The following is a 22,466-nucleotide window of genomic DNA, read 5'->3' on the forward strand; positions in this document are numbered from 1 at the left end:
ACATTCTACTCCAAGGTCCTCGCCGCCTCCTCAGCCGCCTTTTCATCCTCCCTCTTCATCCTCCTCCCCTCAAACCACTGTATCCACCCCTCAAAAGTACTCCCCCACAACACCGTACACCCCTCCCTCATAGTTTTCAACCACTGCAACTTCTCTTCCACCACTATATTCCTCTCTTCCCAGTCCTTCTCCATCCAGTCATCACTACACACCACCGCCAGAGTCATGCACACAAAGCGACAATAAAAGGATATCGACGACGAACCCTGATTTTTCATCATCCTATTTGCTGCCAAAGCACGGCATCTACTCAAATTAGGTTCCAACGCTGCAGTGTAGAGATGATACATGAAATCCAATTCTGCAAGTTCTCCTGAGAAGAGATTCTCAGGCCATTGTTTCAATTCTTCGATTCCCTCGGGCTTAAATTCGTGTCCGATTGTCCAAGTAGGTAATGGGGGGAAGATTTTCAACCGTACATCTTCGAGCTGGACAAGGAACTGGGCGAGTTGTTCAAGAGTTGCGATGAGATTCTCATCTTTATTTGGTGCTTCGTCCACTCCGGTAAGTATATCATTGAGCAATTTACGAGTACCGACATTCCAACGAAAAAGCGTGGCGCGACGATCTCGAAATTTTCCATGCCTTAACGCTTCCGAGGTTTCTAGGAGTACGAAAGCTTCTTTGTGGGCTACTATTGCTTGCTCGAGCTTTGGGATAAGCAGTAAAGCTACTTCACCACGTTGTCCTGCATCAGCAGCATTTGATGGTTTTTGCAGCTCGATGCAAGCTTCACGTATTGCGGAGAGCTTGTCTTCTTGCTTCTGAGTGAAGTCATAGAACTGTTCTTCTTTTGATGCACTTGTCATTATATCATCTAAAACTTTGAAGGCTGTCTTTCTTGACGGTGAAAGTTGTTTTGCCTGGTACAATTCGACCAATTCGGCTAATTCTTTAATCTTAGCTTTTTGTCTCCCTTCGTGGAACGTAAATCTAGATGATTTCATCAACGCCGATTCGGGAACACCGTATTCGTCTTGGCCACTCCAGTCAGATAAATACAACGCTCCCCACCCATATCTTATTGACCGAGCATGAATTGCCGAGAAGCCAAACTTTAAGTTGTAAAAGTTAGTAAAGTCTTGAATCTATTTGGTGATAAGAGTAGATGTGGCTAGTAGAACTTACCCGCCGAATAACAGTATCCCAAAAGCTCAATTTTCTCAAATCCTCGTAGGTTTGAATCGGGATAAAGTAAGTATATAGCACATTATTATATTCCTCAGCCAGCTCCAGAACCATTGTTTCCATATTCCGCAAGCTCACATGACACCAACAGGGATAACTGGATGCCATCCTATATGCAAGCGGAGCTGCAGGTGCTTTGAAGACTGGTTCGATGATACCACCAAAAACCTGATGTTGATTAGCCAATCATTTTAATATTTATCCAAGTTGGTATATATACACACACTGTTTTCCATTTCAAATCCCAGTTCGCACTGAGGTGAATTCTCGAAATATGGCTCGTACCCATCGCAAAGCCTGATGTTGGGATCGTCACGAAAGTCGAAACCAATTGCATGCGTTAGTTCATGAATCATAGTAATTGCTAAGTAATATTGGGCACCAGCTTTCTCTGCAGAGGTCAAGTCATTCCTCAATAGTAAATCACAGATCTTGATGTCCAAATAAATCCAAATGACTTCTCTGTCAGCACTATCCCATCCCATGTGAGTGATACCAAGACAATTTGTCTTTATAGGAGCGTCGTCCCATGGCATACGGTTGCCATGGGCAAACCCCCATATTATTTTTTTGTGTAGCGCTTTTAAACGTTTAGTAAAAGCCTTCTCGCATTCTTCAGAACCATTTGCCGTCCTAGCTTCTTGATCTCTGCGCCAGAATGTATAAAGACCGTCCGGAAGCGGAATTTTTGATTTCCACGAATTCACCGGTTTTCGAGGCCCTAAGAGCATTGCATCTAACTAAGAAATAAGCCAATCAATTATCTTCACAAGATCAACCTGACCAAGTCGTGGGAGAGGGGATATACAAATGGTAAAGTATGCATTTCAGAAAGAAATGCACTTGCTAATGTGAGAACTGGCTTCATTTCCTTCAATATATAAGGGTTATCCATGATGTAATGACCACCTTCCATCAATTCGGGCGTTTGTAGAGGCCATTCTCGTTGTCTCTGCCCAAGTTTCTCCCACATATTTTGTGAGAATATAGGATGAATTGGAATTGATTCAAGATCTGCTTCTTCCAGAATTCTACCACTAACTATATCAAAATCGACAAGCTCCCGTATCGTGAAATCGCGGAGTTTCGTTCTTTGGAATTCCTCGATGCGTTTTTCCTCTTCGATCTTGTTTAAACTGCCACTGGGGTGAAGGTAGCCAGTAGGAGACCACCCGCTAGCTGCAGAAGCATAACCATGTGGATGAACATAAGCTCGCTTTTCTCCATATTTGTTCCGACTAACATTAAAAATTGTGTTTGTCGCTTGTCCAAACTTTATCGTTGCCATTATCGGCGAATCTGAGAATGTTGAAGTTATTAAGAGGAGTTAAAACTTCTTGTGAATTGATAATTTTGCTTCCTGGATGTACATGATGAAAATTCTTTGTTAAATATTTTGAAAAGCCAACACAACAACAAAGAGAAGCCATTCATGATAAAGATATCCTTTGAAGGACTGGCCGTGAAGGAGGACGGACAGTCCCAAGTCAATGATACGAGAGTGAGAACCTTTTCTTTCAAGTATAGAAAGAAACGGAGGACTTTGAGGTAGCTTCACTGGAATTATAGTGTATTCAATCAAGACCGAGTCATTCACACTTCTCTGGTAAGGAATATTTTACTATATTAACAGCATGAAACTTCATTGCTTGATTTCTGCATAGGCAAGATGTTTTTCTCGAAGAACTTGGTCTAAGATACACAGGAGATTTCAGCTATGAAAAGAACGGCATCTTGCAACAAGTTTCGAAGAGCCAACTTGATATCAATGATTTCTTCTGGGTCTATCGATATAAAATCTGGGTGCTAGGATTTGGCATGCTGGAAGGCACTGATAACTCTTAACAGAGCTACAAAGATACAATGTTCAGAGCGTCTGAGGACCTCAACAAATGATGGAACATAATGTTGAAGTAGTTGATAAGAGAACTACCATTTTGATTGTTCTTTTGAGGATCATTGACATGAATGAGTGTCTGTGATCTGATGAGACATGGTGAGGAAATGTCAAGGTAAGATTTACCTGAGTGATGGAGGGAAGCTTGGACCATCAGATTTGATGACAGGGATCTCATTAGTGCAGTTTAAAGAGCTTGACACGTGCTTGAGAAACTCCAGAATCATTTTATGGCTGGGATATCCTCGGAGAAACTCTGCTTAGGAACAACAATAATCCGAAGCAACCCCCATCGATACTGCAACAATATGGGTTCCAAGCCTACTAAAGAGAGCAGTCAGCCTCCAATTACTGCACCTCTTCCACTTCCACCTCCAACCCCACCACCTGCTCATCCTCAATTCAGATTGATCATTACACCCCCTCCAATTGAAATCGCTCCACGAAGATCTTCTGCATTCTCCTTGAACTCTTTTGAACTATTTAAAGAACAAAAGTTTCTCAGACACGGATTAGGTCTCGAAAGATTTAATCAACCTTACAATACCAGGTTCCCATTGTTGAACATCGGAAACTATTCCTATCAAGAAGATCCTCCTCGGAAGTAATCAACCTTTACCACCGCAACAATGCTTATCAAGTATGTCTTGTCATATCTATCTCATACCCTCTCGATATTTGCGAAGCTTCCATACTAATAGTTCGCAGAGTCCGAACTCTCACTGGCAAGGAAATCGAGCTCGATGTCGAAGCTGACAACAAGGTACGTTTGTCGCAACAACTCCATATCCATCCTTTACAACCTCAACTAACATTCCCATCACAGATCGAGAGAGTTAAGGAAAAGGTCGAGGAGAAAGAAGGCATTCCACCCGTTCAACAGCGTTTAATTTATGGCGGCAAGCAAATGTACGTTCAGTGCCATGTTACCCTACCTCTCCCCTCCCCTCCCCTCCCCTTCATCCCCTACCCACCAACTAACACCTTCCCCCAGGGCCGACGACAAGCTAGTAAAAGACTACGAACTCGAACCTGGAGCGACACTACATTTAGTTCTCGCACTCCGCGGCGGCATTTGAAAATCTCCCGTGTCCTTTTCCTGTCAACTTTCGACCGCGTTGCTGCCTACCGAAATACCCCGCAACTCCTTCACGACTTTTTACGCATTCGAGCAAGTTTTCATTGGTTACGTCTCTTTTTTCCCCCTTTTCACGATACGATACGATACGATACAATGCGATGCGATGCGATACGATGAGATTACATTGATGGGCAGATGATTGGGCATTTCATTGATGGATGACGCAAAAATTCCGAATATTATACAATGGGCGGTTTTCTGCGTGCCTGCATGAATTCGATTTTGGCTGTCTGATATGGGATTAGATTTTCAATAGACCGCGCATATCTCAATAATAAACTCTTCATACACACCCAGCTCGAGATTTTGTTGAAATTCGTTCATCCATGTGACAACTCTCACTTGTGATAAAAGAGTTTTTGTATGGATAATTATCATTTACAATGCTGATCATATATACTAGGTACATGTAACAGCTGCAGGCTTCGCTCAATTTTAACAAACCAATAATCCAGTCCCCAAAATCCCCATATTCCAGGAGCCATTCTAATATGTGACAAGATATATCGTTACCCATAGCCCATGAAGTAATTTGGCCCTCCAAAACGCCACGCTGATAGAAACATACCCCGATTCTAAAGTTCCACTTCCCAATTCAAAACCCGATACGTGAGATAATAAAATATACAAAGAGTGTCGGCTGACTATCTTCTAGGTTTCTTAGGTCCACGATTGAAGATATCGACAGAAGCTGGTCGTCTACGAGCGGGCATCATAGCTCCGGGTGCTGCTGGTCGAGATGACGCTGCGGATGGTCTCGATGTTGCCTTGTTTGGTGGGGAGGAAGAACGAATGCGAGTTGATGGTGCAACTGATTTCATGATCTTGCGAGATGGCGGTAGCCGAGTCGACGCTTGGTGGGCTGGTTCTGTCTCTTCATCTTCATCAAATAGGTTGTCTACGTCATTTGCATCATCACCGAACATATCGTCATCTAGCATGGTCAGGGTTCCTGCTGAAGTTCCACTCATAGGTTCCTTCGAAGATCCGGAAACTGGCTTTCTACCACTCATTGCATCGCGTAATCTCTTTTCACGATCCTCAAGGGAAGGACCACTGGATGGTGAAGTGAGAGCGCCGGGACTTCTGGCACCCGATGGCCTGTGTCTCGTCAAAATTTTCAATGCAGGCTGGTTGGCAATTTTGTATTCTTGAGACATTCCAGCAGGGGCCCTCTGTACTTGTCCGTGTCTTAATCCGCTGCTTAAGGTATTGAGTTTGCTTCTTTGACTCATTTCCTTAGCTTCTCGACGAGCTTTCGTAAGTACGCTTGCACCATCCGTCATTTTTGTTCTGCTACCTCCACCCCAGGTTAAGGAACTAGGTCCAGCATTTTGAAGCGCCCTTCCCTTGGTCAAAGGAACACCTCCATTGTGTGCGCGCATTCCATAATCCCTTGGAATTTTCGGTAAACGTTTGAGATCAACAAATCTGCTAACATGATCTTGTTTGTGTTGCTTCAGTGCATTCATTGAATTCATCAGAATGGCTTGAGCGCTAGCAACTTCCTCATCATGCTCAGTTTTGTATTTTTTGTACACTTGGGCCCATTTGGTTGGGTCCCTTGGCACATAGTTCTTTGTTTGCCATTTAGGAATGTCTCGAACGATGAATGCTTTCCAGAGCTCCGCAGTTTCACCCTTTATATGTGGAGATCTTTGCTCGATTATATGAAGTTGTTCGGGATTGGTGATGGTCTTTAGGATAGGGTAAGCTACTTGGTACGATGTGATTCCAATATCATACAAGTCTTAAAGATGTTAGCGATGAATGATGAAATTGTAAAGTAATATACAAAGCCTACCTTTGATATTCCGCAAACAGGTTGCTTTACAAAGACTATACAAGGACTTGACACCCCTACGTTCTTCCATAGTTTCGTTTTGTGTTACAGGTAGGGATGTATGATATTCTCAAGGAGTACTCAAGGATCTCGAGGTATACCTAGTGTTGGAAAGGCTGGCCGTTCGAGAGGTTGACAGATTAAGCGTTATGTGATGTGAAAGAGGATTTACTTTGATTAAATTGAGATTTTGGTATGGCAGAAATATAAAGATAAATTCGTGAGGTTAGGTTTCTTTCCTGAAAGTAAAATGAATTAAAATTGTTGTAGAAATTTGAAAATTGGTAAATAGTATGCTTTATCATGAACAAAGAAGAAGTTTGGGGGAATTTATAGATTATGAAGCCCGCACTGAGTGAAGTGGGTCGCTAGCATCTGGAACCCCGGACTAGATATGTACTATGGTGCGCTAGCGGCCGTGGTAAATTCGTAGAACTATTCTTAGCTTTCAAATGTTCCGCATCAATATCACGACCAACAGACAATAATCAATAAATCCATACTTTCGATATGGCCTCCTATCAACTATTAGATCAAAGAGAGGAGGATGAACTACATAAATGTCGCCTTCTCAATGTCGAAGAAAAGCCATTCAAGCGTATCACCAAACGTCTACTCACTCCTGGATTCGTCACTACACCTAGCAAACTTCCGACACCACCATTAGATACCAACGAAGAGATTGGGGAAGCTGATCAACAAAAGATTCTTGATGAGCGTCGTCAATTGCGCGAAGATGTACTTCTCGATTTCGCCGCATTTGACAGCAGTCTCGCGCGCATTCAATTTCTTCGCAATAGTAATGAACGCGAACGCGAGAGGTATAAGGCCGACAAGGAACATATTTTGGAAACAGCACAAGCGGTGAGAGATAGTACCGCTCAGTTGAGAATTCAATTGGAAGAGGCGAAGACTACATTGGAACAGAGAAAGAAGTTCGACGAATTGGCCGAGAAGATCACGAATAATATGTTATTGCGACCACGAAAGGATCAAGAAATTAATTTGAGGAAATTGGAAGACGAGTGCAAGGAGTTAGAAAGAGAAAGCAGAACATATGGTGAAACATGGAAAGAGAGGAGAGAACAATTTGGTAGAATTGTTGAGGAGGGAATGCAATTGAGAAGGTTAATCAGAGACGAGAAAGAAGAGGTCGAAAGACGAGAAGGTATGGACGGAGGGGAGGAAGATGGTGAGGTTGGAGATGGAGATGGTGATGGACCAACTCCCCAAAGGCGAAATAGCACAAGTGACGATGCAACACCAAGACAAGGAAGTCCGGAAAGAGATACACTTAAACCCAAACCTATGCCTTCTGGGTCAATATCAAGATCCGGTTCAAGGCCCGGTTCAAGGTCTGGCTCAAGGTCTGGCTCAAGAGGTAGATCAACAAGTCGAATAGCATCTCCAACGCGATCAGAACGGGCTAGAAGTCGTAAACGTAGAGGAGAAGAGGGAGAAGGGGAAGATTCTGCAATGACAGATGCAAGTGCTAGACAAGTGGACATGGATCATTCGGCCGACACACCTATGGCGGATGGGGTGAATTCAACACAAGAAGGAACACCAAGAGTCACGATTAATGAACCAGAAGAAGGATCAGTAGATGAGGGAGAAGTTGGTGATAAGATGGATACCACATAGGTATCAATAATACTTTCAATACTATGTACAATAGAATGTACCATACCAAATCAGAATGATACCCTCAATGAATTTGCATTATCTTGCGCTGTAAGTTGTGCATTTCATCATAACCTTCGTCCTCACACATCACTCATAAATGCTTCGCAAAATCGGGTATTTTCATCGTGAATCATGATTTCGTCATCCACAATCCTTAGTTTCCAGCAGCAATAGCCTTCTTTGCTTGGTCGATAACATCATTTGCCTTTGCCTCTTCTGCCTCATCACCACCTCTTTGAACTAAGTCCTCCAACTTAAGTATAGCATCTGCAAGTCGTTCACGAAGTGGTGGGAAGACTGCTTTGGTTTCTTCGATTGCGGCACGCTATTTGATTATTAGTTTTTGATCACCAAATTGTAACGGTATAGAGGACAAAGACGTAAAACACTGACCTCCTGCTTCAAAGAATACTCTCTGTTCTCATCCTCCTCGGTAGCTTCTTCTAATTTCTTTAATCGTGCCTGTTGAGAAACCAACTCTTTATGGTATGAAGCTTCTTCCTTTACAAGACGAGCAACGGATGATGTAGCTATAGCGAGTTGAGATGGAGGCGCCATTTTCAGTGATTTTCTGGAATTTTCGAAAAAAAGAATCGTGTATCTTTGTTCAATTTACGGGACTTTGAGGGGCTGAATTTTGAGGATAATGATACTGTCCAGGAGGGGTGCTTGACCGCTTTTTTGGCAGAATGATAATGTCGCGAGATCAGATGATTTTCTTTGAATTCCTCACTCCAGAAGCAACAACTACTTATCCATGGTAGTGCACAGGATGTATCTAGAACTGTTATTGGGAACATTGATTTGGTATATTTTTAATCTCGTGTCGATAGGTAAGAGCTCCGTTTCATACAATTGTCGCTATGAAGAAGATTGGATCAAGAAATGGGTGCCTTCAACGGATCATTATTTATATATCTGCTTCTCGCCATTTTGTTCTAGAGTCATTGAGCAAGAAACAAACTTTTTCATTCACGATAGTTAGTTCTAGCCACCATTTTCTAGCCACCAACTTCTAGCCACCAAGGTCTAGCCACCAAGGTCTAGCCACCAACTTATAGCCACCAATACTAAGATATTGTTAAGTTGAATGAGCCAGTGCTCACAATTGTTGGTCATGAGAGGTGTCAAAATGATAGGAAATCATCAGCCGAGTCTTTCTATCGGACCGATCAGGTGACCTTCGAGAAAGTACTCGGGTATAGACTGTCTTCATTCCTCATGTTGTATCTCTGTACTTTTCTACCAGTTCTCGTCATCTAGAACAGTGAGAATAGGCTATTTAGTGTTGCAAGTATGTTGAGCATGAGCCTTTAGTCACGCATATTCCTTGATGTTACATAAAGTGATAGATCGAGGTCAGGTCCGCCAAATGTCGTTCCTGCAAACCTATAATTTTCGTAGAACATTACAACTAATTCCCGGTGCACAACATGACACTCTAACGCCGGAGTTATAACGTACGTACTACGTCATCTGTTTGTCCGCTTCCTGTCAAATTTCTCGCATAGAGTACGACATATATGTCTCAATATAGGAAGGCTTTAAGTTGAGTCGGGACGAGGACAATGAATCAGCTACTTTGAAAGCCAATTGTTTGGTAATGACGAATCTGAAATGACTGCTCTTGTTAGGTTTCTACAGTGAAAGGAAGAAATTCAATCTTAGATGTCTCAATGATATTCTCCTCGTGTCTTGCGTCGTAGTTCGCTCCAAGAGAAGGCGAAATCTAAAGGCCATACAAACTAGATACAATCGCTTGAGGTTTTGGCGGGGTGTGAACACCTGGTGCAACTTCATTATCCGCAAAGTCTCATACGTTATAAACCACATTCACATTATTCACTGGTTCAATATGTGATCATTCACAATGAGCTCCAATAAATTTTGGTCATACATAGATCAACGAACATATCTTTCGTAATTTATACAATATAGGCTCATTACCTCGGTGAAATATGGCTCTAGCTACCAATATATTTATTCTCATAGTCCCTGGTGTCTTTTGGTTTTTTCCGCATCTATATTACATTTAACATCAAAATGATTCTTCACTCTACTCTTATCAGTGCCTTGGCTGCAATATCATTCTTACCATGGTTATCCTTTTCCGCACCAACAGTGAGCCGAGCTACATCCCCTAAATATGTATTTGCTCATTTCATGGTAAGTTATCCTTGTCGATAGTCTTTTGATACTCATATTAATCAGTTTCTTAACAGGTCGGGATTGTCGAGAATTACAAACTATCGGACTGGAAGATGGATATGGCATATGCACAAGAGATCGGTATTGACGGGTTCGCTTTGAATTGTGCAAGTATCGATAGCTATACTCCAACTCAACTTGCGCTTGCATATCAAGCAGCTGAAGAAACCGGATTTCATGTTTTCATATCATTCGACTTTGCATATTGGAATAACGGAAACACCAATAACATCACAGATTACATGAATAAATATGCATCTCACCCTGGCCAAATGCAATATAACGGAGGAGCTATGGTCAGTACCTTTGTGGGAGATTATTTTGATTGGGCACCAGTCAAAGCTGGAACAAATCACTCAATTTTCGCCATTCCTATGATGCAAGATCCTATCGAAGCGAGTTATCTAACTACATCATTTGATGGTGCTTTTTCTTGGTTAGCGTGGCCTACGGATGGTGGAAATAGTATTATCCCAGGTCCAATGTCAACCTCATGGGATGATAAATTTCTTACATATCTCAAGGGAAAGCCATATATGGCTCGTAAGTAATCCATGATTTCCGGAGCAGGAATTATTGTTAACTTTTATTTAGCTCTTTCTCCATGGTTCTCCACACATTTTAACTCTAAGAACTGGGTATTCATAAGCGAAGAGCTCATTACCGATCGATGGAATCAAATGTTAGCTATGCAGCCCGCACTTATTGAAATTATATCTTGGAATGGTAAGTATGACGTTGCATAAAAGTCAAATTAAGCTCACGAACATTCTAGATTTTGGCGAGTCTCACTACATCTCTCCAGCGGAGCCAAATCATAAAGATGATGGTTCGTCACAGTGGGCTGACGGCTTTCCTCACGATGGTTGGCGTATAATTTCGAAACCATATATCGCTGCTTATAAAACTGGAGCAAGTACACCAACTGTTACAGAAGATCAGCTTGTATATTGGTATCGACCAACTCCCAAAGGCATTACCTGCACGAATGATACTCTTGGCCCTCCAAATGGACGTGAAATGCTCGCTGATGATGTATTCGTCACCACTCTCCTTACACAGCCAGCAACTCTAGTTGTTACGAGTGGAGATAAAACTCCCGTGTCCATTGATGTACCTGCTGGAATCGTCACCACCAATTTCACCATGGGTGTAGGGAATCAATATTTCATGGTTACTAGAAAAGGCAGTCCAATTTTGAATGGATATGGTGGTTTGAACATCGCCAATAAGTGCGAGAAATATAACTTCAATGCATATGTGGGATCTTTGAATGGTACTAGTAATGATGGTCCACCACCACCAACCACAACAACTTCAACAAGTACTTTAATAACCACAACTTCTACCTCTACCTCTACATCGTCTACATCTAGTTCTATTACCACAACGAGTACGACAAGTACCCCCCCAAATTCAACTACATCAACAACCAGCATGACCACTTCCACCACTTCTACTACTTCTTCCACTTCTTCCACTTCTACCACGTCCATTATCCCCACCACGACCACAACTTCTTCCTCAACTTCCAGTTCCTCAACATCCACCTCCCCTTCAACACCTTCTCCCTCTACAGTCTGTACCTCAGGCTGGGGTCCAGGAAATTATATCGGTCTCTGTCAATTTACCTGCAACTTTGGCTATTGTCCCCCTGGTCCTTGTACATGTTTATCATATGGCGCTCAAATCCCTGAGCCACCAATTACAAATCAAGCGGGGTATCCGTTGCCAGGAGAAGATGATAGTTATTTGGGATTGTGTAGTTATAGTTGTAATCATGGGTATTGTCCACCGACTGCTTGTCGATTGGGTTAGGGTTGGTTTGGCTTGATGAAAGTTGGGAGGATGCAGAAAGTGAGGAGGATGTGTGAGTAGGGTTATGATTTCATTTGATATGAAGCAGTGGTAGAGATTTTGCGGTATTGATGTTTGGATATCGGATGCTTATTTGAGCATAGCCTGTTTGTGCGGTGATAGAAACGGATTGACAGATCTGAAGATGTTCTGAATTTTTCTTATCGCTGTACATCTGTTCTCCTACTCTGACCAAATAATCTGAAAATTTTATCCCCCATGTACCCAAAATCAGTGTCTACTCTCGTTATTTAGTTGAAAGTTTCGGAAACATCTGCTCACTTCTCCAAGCTCATCTCTTTGAGCTCATCGCCCCAACTCATAATCTCTCTTTCTCATTTCAAACCCCACCATAACCCACAATCCGGCATTGATCAACATCCCATCAAAATCTTCTTCTCGATTCTCATTTTTCCCACACCCAAACTCGTTGTAACAGTACATTCCAGCGCTGTTGCTAAAATCCGTGCCAAAGACCTACTAGTAGTTGCTGCATAATAGTCAATTACACAACCATTTACATCTCATGTATTCTAAATTTGGAGGGAACTGCCACAGCAATTTGATGGAGCAGCGGTGCTGATGTTAGCATTGGCGAGATGAGTCCAGGTGCACCATTAATTGTTTGCGGGTGGATGTTGTGATGAGTCGGCGTAGACATTTTCTCAAGCAGTATTAGTATAGACTGATATCCTGTAGATCTTGAGGCACACTTACAAACAATGCCATAACTTAAATCGAAAGTGGGTTTCAGAAGTTGGACTTAGTCCAGGAGTACAACCCAGGAAATTAAGCGACACGCAAGATTGGCATGATATAACGCCCTTTGAAAACAGAAGTAATAATGCTGTAGGTAAGTGATCTTTTTACTTAGTGATTGTGATATAAATCCACCTTGAAAAAATGGCCAGGATTTTGCGCATCATACTCTAGATGTTAGCACGACACGAGTGAGCTCAAGCACAGCTTCGAGAGTTTGAATTATAGTACGAGGAAGTCTGTTATGGAGATTCTCATATCCCTTTCCATTTAAAGGTCTTACCACTTACAGGTTTCTGATTGCTCTTTCTATCTTGCTTCCTTCAACATCCTATCAGAGTTGAGTACTGTATATGTGTTGTCCCATCTATCTAGATAAAGTTCCTCCTCCCCCAACCTCAAAAAGTTCCATTCGGATTGGCATCACACACGCTTTTTTTGAGCCTGCCTTATATGTGATTAACTTTCTATCGTTCCTCTTCTCTTTATTTTACTTCTTCCCGGTATCTTCTCGCTTCTTCCAACTCTCCTCTTCCAAGCTTCTTTTTTTAATCCCCTCCCCTCCCCCTTTTCTGACCTCTCTTTTCTAACCCCCCTCAGCCCCTCAACCTTATCTGTTTCTCCTCATCATCAAAGTTATTTAGAACCACTATATTAGATGTTACTTGTTTCAAAAAGCACCATTGTAGTTTTGGAATGCTTTTGTGTGATAGGATTCTCTGATTCATGAAAGTGAAGTTATCGACCCCCTTCAAGCGAATTGAGCGATACTACAATACGATCTCACATTTTCGTGATGCTAACTATTTACACAAAATAAAATATCATATTAATATTTTTTTTTTTTTTTTTTTCCAAAATATCATATTGATTTTCTCATACAAAATAAAATATCATATTGATTTTCCTATACAAAATAAAATATCATATTAATATTTTTTTTTTTTTTTTTTTTCAAAAATATCATATTGATTTTCCCATACAAAATAAAATATCATATTAATATTTTTTTTTTTTTTTTTTTTTTCAAAATATCATATTGATTTTCCCATACAAAATAAAATATCATATTGATTTTCCCATACAAAATAAAATATTATATTAATATTATTTTTTTTTTTTTTTTTTTCCAAAATATCATATTGATTTTCCCATACAAAATAAAATATCATATTAATATTTTTTTTTTTTTTTTTTTTCCAAAATATCATATTGATGGAGAAATCTCATACAAAATAAAATATCATATTATTATTTTTTTTTCTAAAATATCATATTGATTTTCTCATACAAAATAAAATATCATATTATTATTTTTTTTTCTAAAATATCATATTGATTTTCTCATACAAAATAAAATATCATATTATTATTTTTTTTTCTAAAATATCATATTGATTTTCTCATACAAAATAAAATATCATATTATTATTTTTTTTTCTAAAATATCATATTATTTTTTCCATACAAAATAAAATATCATATTATTTTCAAGAATAAAAAAAAAAAAAAAAAAAAATTTACAGTCAGTCAATAAAAGAAAGTTGTATTTGACTCCGAGTTTCTAGGACTATTTCCCAAGTCGTGAGATCATAATATATTTCCATTCCGACGGTTAGTATCACTTCGACATCAGGGAAAATTCATAAACAATAATTTCGCCATTATCTCCATCTCGGATAGTAATTCCTCAATCATGATGTTTTCTGAGTGGCATACTTACATCATTTGCTAAATAACCCCACCAACTCAAGCAATCCAAAAATTGTAAAAAGTACCTACATCCCAACTGTCACTACCAACCCTGAGCTTAGCATAGACAACAACTCCATGCCTGTCATGGTACGGGTAAAAACTTCTATTGTACCATAAGGGTAGAAGGGCTATGGAAAAGTGAGGCCCTACTTATAGGAAGTAGGGTATGCTAGTGGTCTATACCTGAGGCACAAAGGCAACTACAGATCCTGTGGATAGGAAGAATAAGGGGGGAGGGGCAGGAAAGAATGGACAGGAAAGGGGTACAATTGGAGACGATAAGAGCGGAGATGAAATTAGTGAAGAGAGGGGGGTTACCAGAGAATAATATGAAGATGGAACCCAAAACTCAAAGAGATGAATGCAGAGAAATCCAAAAAATAGGACAGTAGGGGATAGTTGAGGATGGAAAGAAAGGATAAGCGGAATGGGGACAGAATCATGTGTTAACTTCACTTTGGATTTCGAAGAAACTTTCAATCTGAAAGGGGAAACGGTGGGGCTGAAATATGTGTATGTGTATGGATGACCAAAATTCAGGCGATGGCAAATGATCCAAATTGCCGACTTCCCCCTTCTATCTTGCAATCAGCAAAGCAAGTGAGGAGTTCTATGATTCAGAAAACGATTGGAAGTAAATAGGAGAGAAATCGGATTTGCTTTTAATGTAGAGTGTGGAATGTGATTCTGGTAATTTAAGCTACAATTTCGGTAACGAGATACCTTTGGAATGGATAGAATTGTTCAAAAAGTTCAAGTGATTGGTGTCGGAATACAGGTATATGGAATTGTTATATGGACTCAATCGTATTCTACTCTCTCCATATACCGTGTACTTACTCCAGTAGAAATCTATTCACAAGGGTGAGATTAGATTTCCTCATGGTTTGTCATTCCCATTTCGCACCAGGAGGTCAGATAGAATGAACCGAATACATCCACTCCGTCATTTCATAGTGAATAATACTGTGGTAACATGACTATCATAGACAGCGCTATGATAATACCTGCCTCAGATTTTTCGGCGAGGTGATAGGTGTATTGAGTATTAAGTTATTTAGGTCACCCGGTCTGAAGAATTCACACCATCCGGAATACACATATCGTTTTGAATACTTTAAGAATATTAAGATCTCATTGGCCCAAAGTTCAAACTTATGTATCCAATGTATTTATTCCAGAAGATCGAACTAATCGAACACTATGTTTCGCAAATCTTAATGGCATGTAGTAAATACCCACCACGATTGTCCGTGATGACCCCATATCCCCAGCAACTGACCATCGTAACCCATAAACACAAATATCAATAACTAATCTTGATCTCCTAATTATACAAATCCGTATAAAATCGAGTCCGAAACCCTTATTCCATTTTGAATTCCTCGATCTACCTTCATTCTGATCATCGAATGTATGCTATCTTTCCTGTGACATAGTTTCTTCAAAGCAAATTTTTCTCGTGGGTGGAAGCGGTAACCTCGGAATTTTGTTAAGCTTCAATCTTATCATTAAATGCATGCACTCCGTAAACCGGTTTGATGTATGTATAAAAATTCTTGGAAGCGGGGGAGGGGGGAGAGGAGAGATTGTAGAAAAGATTGGGAGAAAGATCATGGGGGAGATTGGGAGAGAGATTGTCAGAGGAATTTGTTTGAGATATTTTAATGGTTCGAATTTCGGCGGCAACTATTTTGAAGAAAGCCCTAAACTAACTAGCTAATCACAAAATGAAGAAGGCTACTAAGCCTATATAAAGTTACCAAACTTTGGATAAAAGCTAGGTAGCTCATCGAAAAGCCTCAAAGCTTTGTGAAAGGGTTCAACCCCCTGCGAAAACCGTAAAAGGCTTTGAAAAATTGATAAAACGCCTTGAAAAAGAAAAAAAAAACACAGAATGCGAAGAGGGAAGAGTACAAGTTTGAAATCAGTGCTGCTTCAACAATCGAACAAATCGACCTTTGTTTTGTACAACTTGTACACAATAATCCAACGATTGGTTTTTGCATGTTGTACACTTGGTTGATTCGTCATTCAAAATTGAGAGCTTCTCGTAATCAAATTGATTAGAGTTACAGATTTCAAATAGACATTTCCAACTCAAATCTTTCTTCTCATTGGCAACCTTCTTCCAGAGGTCATGATTTTCCAATGATTTGGGATGAACCAAACATCTGGATATCAGACCTCTGACAAAATTCATGTCATGATCCGAAGTATGAGGTAGAGGCTGTAAGTTCCGCATGGCGACAAGTTGTGATGTCAACAACGTCTTCCAAGGGTCTTCTGGTTTGGAATTGCTACTACGAGAAGGATTTGGATGGTGAGATGTAGACTTGGAGTAAACGGTAAGAGAGTCGTCAACAATTTGACTTTCATTAGCTTCAGACATCTTCCGCTTCTTTGAGTTAAAAGGATCGACACGAAGAGCTTGCTGTAACTTGGAATTGACCTCGAAAAGCTCGGTCTTGAGAGCAGAATTGATTTCGGTGAGAGAAGCGATCTCACTGGTATGTTCTGTACATTCTTCCAACTCTCGACCACGCGTTTTTTGAAGTTCGGCATGACTTGTCCTCAAAGCGCTGAGATCCATGTTCACAGGTCGAAGTTTCTTTAATTCGATGTTCGCAGTGGAAATCTCGGCTTCAAGCATGCCAACTTTCTCGGTACTCGACTTTAACTCAGACTTTGTGTTGCCTAGATCCTGCTTGAGGCGGTCGATTGTTTCGACATTTGTCTGAAGTGTTCGCTTTAATTCAGGGACCTCGGCATCGTAGTTGTCTACGGAGGCTTTCAAAGAGTTCATGGTAGCATCCTTTTTGGAGGATTCCTCTTTGAACTTAAAGAACTCTTCTTGTAGACGACGATAAGCCAGGGCTTCTTCCCGAAGATTTCGAAGCTCTTCATCATCACCTGCGGATTTCGACTGAAGTGTCTCTATCTCAGCAGTGTAGCGAAAACATTGTTCCCTCAAGCGTTGATTTTCCGAGTCCAGTATGTTACCTTCAGTAGAATATGCAGCTATCTCATCAACATGTGAGATTTTGAGATTACTGATACAACGCTCCAGCGCAGATTGATTCTCAAGGAGAATTTTATTCTGCTCAAGGGCATTGACATATTCCACCAATTGGTTACAACTGCTCTCAGCCAATTTTTGCTTTTCAGATGCTTTGCTCATGAATTCAGCGATACTAATCAGCTACATAAATGTTAGTAGGAAGACCACGTAAATAATGGTAAATTTTGTGATTGTTGTAAAATGAAGACGGGAACGTAAGAAATAGATGAAACTTACTTTGCTTGTAATGCCTTTAGTACTCTCGGTGAGAGCTGTCTTGGCAGTAGCGAAGCTATTCTGAGCAGATTCTACCTTCTCATTCGATGCTGCGATAAGAGTTTCTTGAAATTGCTTCAACTCTTGCAATATTTTGTCATGAGAAGTTTGAAATGCATTGAATCTAGCGTCGAAGCTTGCAGTTCTGGCTTCGAGGGTTGTTTTATCCAAACGAAGCTTATCCGAGAAAGCTTTGAGCGACCTGACTTTCGTGTGGGCAAGTTGCAACAACCTGTATAATTCTGCGGCCATCTCATTGAAAGATTGCTGCTCGGCTTGATTGAGAAACGCTCGAATGTGTTCTGTGACTCTTGTGGTCAGAAGAACAAATTCTACGACGGAAATCGGAGTGTCGTTGGGAAGTTCCTCCCTTGGAGGTATCGGCGGGGCTTTGACCATGATTGACGATGATTGGAGAGTGAACTATCATTGACATGGGATGAGATCTAAATCATTGTCATGGAAAGAATAATTTGGGTTGATTGTGTGAGTGAGGCATCTGGAAAAATGTTGTTGCGAGAGTAACCTAAAATGGAATGGTGCCGGTATTCTTCACATACCTAGCTACCTACCTCCCTAGGTAGGGTATCTACTCGGTAGGCAATACTTACTAAACACTCACTTACTAGTATAGTAAAGAGACAGAATTAAAAGGGAGACCAATTTCAAGATTTGAGGTTTCGCAAGATAGTTTGATTGATAGTAAAGCCTTAAATATTGATTTCAAAATGTCGATTCTACAACTATCTAGTGATCATTATACAATTGGATGCTCATTATGTAGTGGTACTTTGTAACAAAACTCAAAAGGAGAATATCAGCATGTGCAATCAGAGTATAATGAACTATTCAGAGATATCCATCCAACTTATTTGTTGCCCCGCACTTGCAAATCTCTTCACATTCCGATATCTCCATGTTCACAGAAAATGCGTGTAACCTTTGGCAATTTTCTACGTCTCGGTGTGCGTGACATTGAATAATCTTCATGTTTGAGTCTACCAGCTCGACCAGATACCTCCATACCCTTCGCATGTATACAGGCTGTGGAGTGAGGAGGCCATAATCTATTGCACCTGAATGATCTTCGGGTTCTAAAGAGCAGAGCCACGGGAATAACTATAGATAGGGCAAGGAACATATGAATAAAAATAAGGGTAACAACATGGTTACCCGAGCAATATCAAACGTGAACTCAGGCAGAAATCAGGCAAAAATTGAAATAGGGCCGCACAATATTAATATATTGATTTCAACTTTGAATAATTCTTTCCTCAACCACATAAAAAATTCATCAACCTCAACGATGAATCCAAACTCGAGAGGCTACTACCCACCTGGGTATGGACCTCCGAATCCAAATCCCTACGCAAACCCAAACGCACCAGTATATGACTACTCATCCGGTCAATACTATTACCCGCAACCACAACCTTGGACGACTCCAAATCCTAACGGAGGATGGCAGTCACAAGGCTATCAACAACCTTACGGCACACCAGATCCTAACGGAGTATGGCAGCCACAAGGCCCCCAACCGCTAAATCGCGACCAGCAAAGAGCTGCAGCACGGAAAGTTTTACTTCAGTGCGGCAATTGCTCTCGCATAGGTCATGAGCTGAAGAGATGTGTTGGTCCAGTTAGTGGTTTTGGTGTTATCGATGGATGTCCAATGTGCAACACAACGGACCACGTTCTTTTTGAATGTGTCCAGAACTGGAAATCCGAGGGTAATCAACGCCACTTACTGATGCTCGGTCGAAATCAGAAAGCTATGATATCATGGCCATCTGAATTAACTGAACATCCAGGTTGGAAGGCCATATCCGCCGACACCAGACCAAAAATCTGGACACCATCTTTCGCACTGCAGTACCAATTGAGAAATCCACATTATTGGAGAGACTATGTCTACGCAGGAACATGGCAGGAAGATCCACCAATTGCAGAAGACCCAGCCTGGGGAAATCCTTCTCTCGTGATTAATCTTAAAGATGGATCCGAGAGAGGATTGACCCGCAATGCAAGCGGTTTCGGTCGTCGACCACAATCACAACTTCCTCCGCCATCGGCACAATATTTTCCTCCTCCGATGATGCCGCAATTTCCATCATATCCACCACCACCACCACCACCACCGCCGCCGCCGCCGCCAAGATCAGCACCCGCCTCATCACCTGATACATTTACAGTTACAGGAGTTGAGGGCCTTACCAAATTCGCCCAGAATTTGTTCAATATTGCTCCCGCTGGTGGTAAGAATGGTCGTGGTAGAAAGAAAAACGCCAGCAAGGCTGCATCCAACGCCATAGTCAGAGATCGAAGTCAAAGCCCTAAAGCTCAGACTGAGACTGAAACTTACCGCGAAAGATCGCCTCTCCCCACATCCGGTGTCAAATTGGCAGATCGCATGTCTTATCCTAAACTCAATTCCAGTTGGGTGAAGGCTGATGACGACGGCGATTCCTCTGACAATGACGTGAAACCTTTGTTGAAAGTTGAAGATGTGCTCTCTAACTTTGATGATGCTATGGGAGATGCAGCATCGGCAGCAAAAGCGGCTAGGAAAACGATTCTCAATCGTAAAACTCGGGCGAGAGCGAAAGCCAGGCGCTATGCAGCCAAAGCCAAAGAAGACGCTGATGCCGCCGATGCCGATGCTGCCACCGCCGCCGAACAAGCCAACGTCAACCAAGACACCGAAGCCGAAGCAGTCAGAGAGGTCAGCTTGAGCGCAAGAAGAATGTGAGGAGAAGTAACTAAAGGCCAATAGTGGCTTTCAGTCGCCTCCTCCTAGCGGAAAGCCTCGCTGATCTTTTCTCCTTGTCTCTCTCTTTTTCTTCTTCTTTACTGTGTTGCTCCGCTTTTATTTATTTTCTGAACCTTTGTGTTCATATGACCTTTCGTGGGGTTCATTATGCCTTTTAAGAGCTTCAAACCCTTTCTCGGGTATTAAAATGCCTTTTTGAGGGCTCAAAGAGTCTTATCATTCTCTTCCGCCTTTAGTAGGGCTTGGTATTCTTAGTAGAGCCAATTGTACAACATGTATTTTTAGACAAATGTATCATTTTGCAGCACAAATCTGTTCCATGCATAAGTGATTCTGTTCGAGGGGGGGGGAGGGGGGAGCATTTGATATCGAATGAACTAACTAACTAACTAATTGATAAATTCTCAGAAGTATACATTGAATGAAATGAACTGAATGGGGCATCATTCATTTTTGGGCAGAAAAATCAGACCTCCGAATCTCTGCTAGGAGATTCCTTGCTAATATCAAAATAGGAGGAGTAAAAGAAGATGGCAATAGGGAGTACAAGAAGCTCTCTCTGCGATGCGCACCGGAATGATATTTTAGAATCAGGAAAGGCAAATTTGTATTGCTTTACTGGTATGCCACTTATGCCTTCAAAACTTACTACTTATCACTGATCACATTTTTGAAATAGGTTTCAAAATGTTAAACCAAAATGAGACAATCGAAAATGGAACTCCCATGGTTCTGCCTCTAGAAATTCAACATCCGACAAATCAATGGATGATGAGATAGGTCGATGACATGGGATACGGAAAAGCCATTGTGGTGCAACAAAATGTTGGCAGATATCTGGTGGACGTGAGAAGTCAAAGCCAAAGGAAGTAAGCCCCAGGACGCATCATCGAAAAGGTCCCAGGAACCTTTGATGAAGAGGATGAGGGGGCTCCTGTTATGGTTGGTGGTTCTTGTCGAGAAAGTTTGATTGGAAGTAGCTTCGTGTACCTATACACTTTTTGTGGATAGATTTCGTGAATATTGTGGTTCCTAGGTGGATTTAGAATCAAGCATGTCGATAAACACAATTCCACACATTCGATATGCTGGATATGTTGTTTTATAAGTGATAGATGGTGAAGTGTAACATGTAGGTTTGACTGATGAATGAAGTGAAGTGAAGTTAGAGTTCGGTGAAAAATTTCCGACTAGCGATGTGTGCCTGAGGATATGCATCGACCGCTAACCTTAATTTGATCGCTAACCTTAATGATAAGAATCGAGACTGACTGCCGGGGTTGCTAATTGCACCTCTTCTCCTTCACATGTAACAAACTTTCAGGGACTTTCGAGTTATATACCTAGATGTTGATCAACTACATAAGTTAAATTACTCTGAATAAAATCTTTGAATCAATTTTACAGCTTTCAATTCCTAAATGAAGCCCTCAACTGTCTAATTCGAACTTTTATGTTCCCGGGTTTCAGAAGGCAGTTGTTGGTCAGAATGCCCCGTGGATGACTGAGGAGCATGGTAATTGAAATATATTTTGGGAGAATCCTTCTGTTTCTCCATCATTGACCTGAGCGTAACCATCCATCACGCTTGAGTATTGACCCTTGTGCTCTCAACCATCTTCCGAATCAATATTAAGGTATAAGATGTGATGTTAGCGATGGGGAATGTTTGACCCTGTTGATGTTGATTTAGTGCTAATTGTTCCCTAGTCCCGGAGGCTAAGAACCTACTACTGCCCACATCATATATTAGCTGCATAGCAATTGTCTCCTGTCTCTTACCAGAAGTTCGCGGTTGACTATACTGCAGATAGTATGAAACGAGCCTTTAGTGTAATAAAATGGCTATGTCTAGGCCATAATCTGTTCACAGAACCCAGGGTCAGCTGAGACAAGCTCATGCATTTCGCGTGTTAACGGCGATGGCGGGAGGTACTGATCGGTGAATGGGTCTGGCGGGCCTTG

General features: G+C 41.2%; 8 protein-coding genes across 8 annotated transcripts; 4 read left to right on the top strand and 4 right to left on the bottom strand.

The window, feature by feature from the left end:
- Window positions 1–5: 5 nt before the first annotated feature.
- On the bottom strand, window positions 6–2,536 carry Bfra_004510 (uncharacterized protein; the record flags this gene model as incomplete). The annotated part of the gene is made up of 4 exons (XM_037334912.1): window positions 6–1,115; window positions 1,189–1,416; window positions 1,473–1,988; window positions 2,057–2,536. 4 exons carry the CDS (start codon window positions 2,534–2,536, stop codon window positions 6–8), a joined length of 2,334 nt encoding a protein of 777 aa, XP_037193446.1.
- A 917-nt stretch (window positions 2,537–3,453) lies between these two features.
- Bfra_004511 (putative ubiquitin-like protein 1 protein) lies at window positions 3,454–4,572 on the top strand (the record flags this gene model as incomplete). The annotated part of the gene is made up of 4 exons (XM_037334913.1): window positions 3,454–3,749; window positions 3,854–3,908; window positions 3,972–4,054; window positions 4,140–4,572. 4 exons carry the CDS (start codon window positions 3,454–3,456, stop codon window positions 4,222–4,224), a joined length of 519 nt encoding a protein of 172 aa, XP_037193447.1. The 3' UTR covers window positions 4,225–4,572.
- A 358-nt stretch (window positions 4,573–4,930) lies between these two features.
- Bfra_004512 (putative rna polymerase ii transcription factor siii subunit a protein) lies at window positions 4,931–6,160 on the bottom strand (the record flags this gene model as incomplete). The annotated part of the gene is made up of 2 exons (XM_037334914.1): window positions 4,931–6,036; window positions 6,091–6,160. The coding sequence occupies 2 exons, from the start codon at window positions 6,158–6,160 to the stop codon at window positions 4,931–4,933; spliced, it is 1,176 nt and encodes a 391-aa protein (XP_037193448.1).
- A 479-nt stretch (window positions 6,161–6,639) lies between these two features.
- Bfra_004513 (uncharacterized protein) lies at window positions 6,640–7,773 on the top strand (the record flags this gene model as incomplete). Its single annotated transcript, XM_037334915.1, has 1 exon — window positions 6,640–7,773. The coding sequence occupies one exon, from the start codon at window positions 6,640–6,642 to the stop codon at window positions 7,771–7,773; it is 1,134 nt and encodes a 377-aa protein (XP_037193449.1).
- Window positions 7,774–7,969: 196 nt separating this feature from the next.
- Window positions 7,970–8,373, bottom strand: Bfra_004514 (putative tubulin-specific chaperone rbl2 protein; the record flags this gene model as incomplete). Its single annotated transcript, XM_037334916.1, has 2 exons — window positions 7,970–8,140; window positions 8,209–8,373. 2 exons carry the CDS (start codon window positions 8,371–8,373, stop codon window positions 7,970–7,972), a joined length of 336 nt encoding a protein of 111 aa, XP_037193450.1.
- A 1,485-nt stretch (window positions 8,374–9,858) lies between these two features.
- Bfra_004515 (putative glycoside hydrolase family 71 protein) lies at window positions 9,859–11,841 on the top strand (the record flags this gene model as incomplete). Its single annotated transcript, XM_037334917.1, has 4 exons — window positions 9,859–9,981; window positions 10,038–10,566; window positions 10,618–10,749; window positions 10,799–11,841. 4 exons carry the CDS (start codon window positions 9,859–9,861, stop codon window positions 11,839–11,841), a joined length of 1,827 nt encoding a protein of 608 aa, XP_037193451.1.
- Window positions 11,842–16,321: 4,480 nt separating this feature from the next.
- On the bottom strand, window positions 16,322–18,130 carry Bfra_004516 (uncharacterized protein; the record flags this gene model as incomplete). Its single annotated transcript, XM_037334918.1, has 2 exons — window positions 16,322–17,596; window positions 17,693–18,130. 2 exons carry the CDS (start codon window positions 18,128–18,130, stop codon window positions 16,322–16,324), a joined length of 1,713 nt encoding a protein of 570 aa, XP_037193452.1.
- Window positions 18,131–19,037: 907 nt separating this feature from the next.
- Window positions 19,038–20,480, top strand: Bfra_004517 (uncharacterized protein; the record flags this gene model as incomplete). Its single annotated transcript, XM_037334919.1, has 1 exon — window positions 19,038–20,480. The coding sequence occupies one exon, from the start codon at window positions 19,038–19,040 to the stop codon at window positions 20,478–20,480; it is 1,443 nt and encodes a 480-aa protein (XP_037193453.1).
- Between the last annotated feature and the right edge of the window lie 1,986 nt (window positions 20,481–22,466).

This window comes from Botrytis fragariae (genome assembly GCF_013461495.1).
Source record: "Botrytis fragariae strain BVB16 chromosome Unknown tig00000050, whole genome shotgun sequence".
In the NCBI taxonomy this organism is placed as follows: Eukaryota; Fungi; Ascomycota; class Leotiomycetes; order Helotiales; family Sclerotiniaceae; genus Botrytis; species Botrytis fragariae.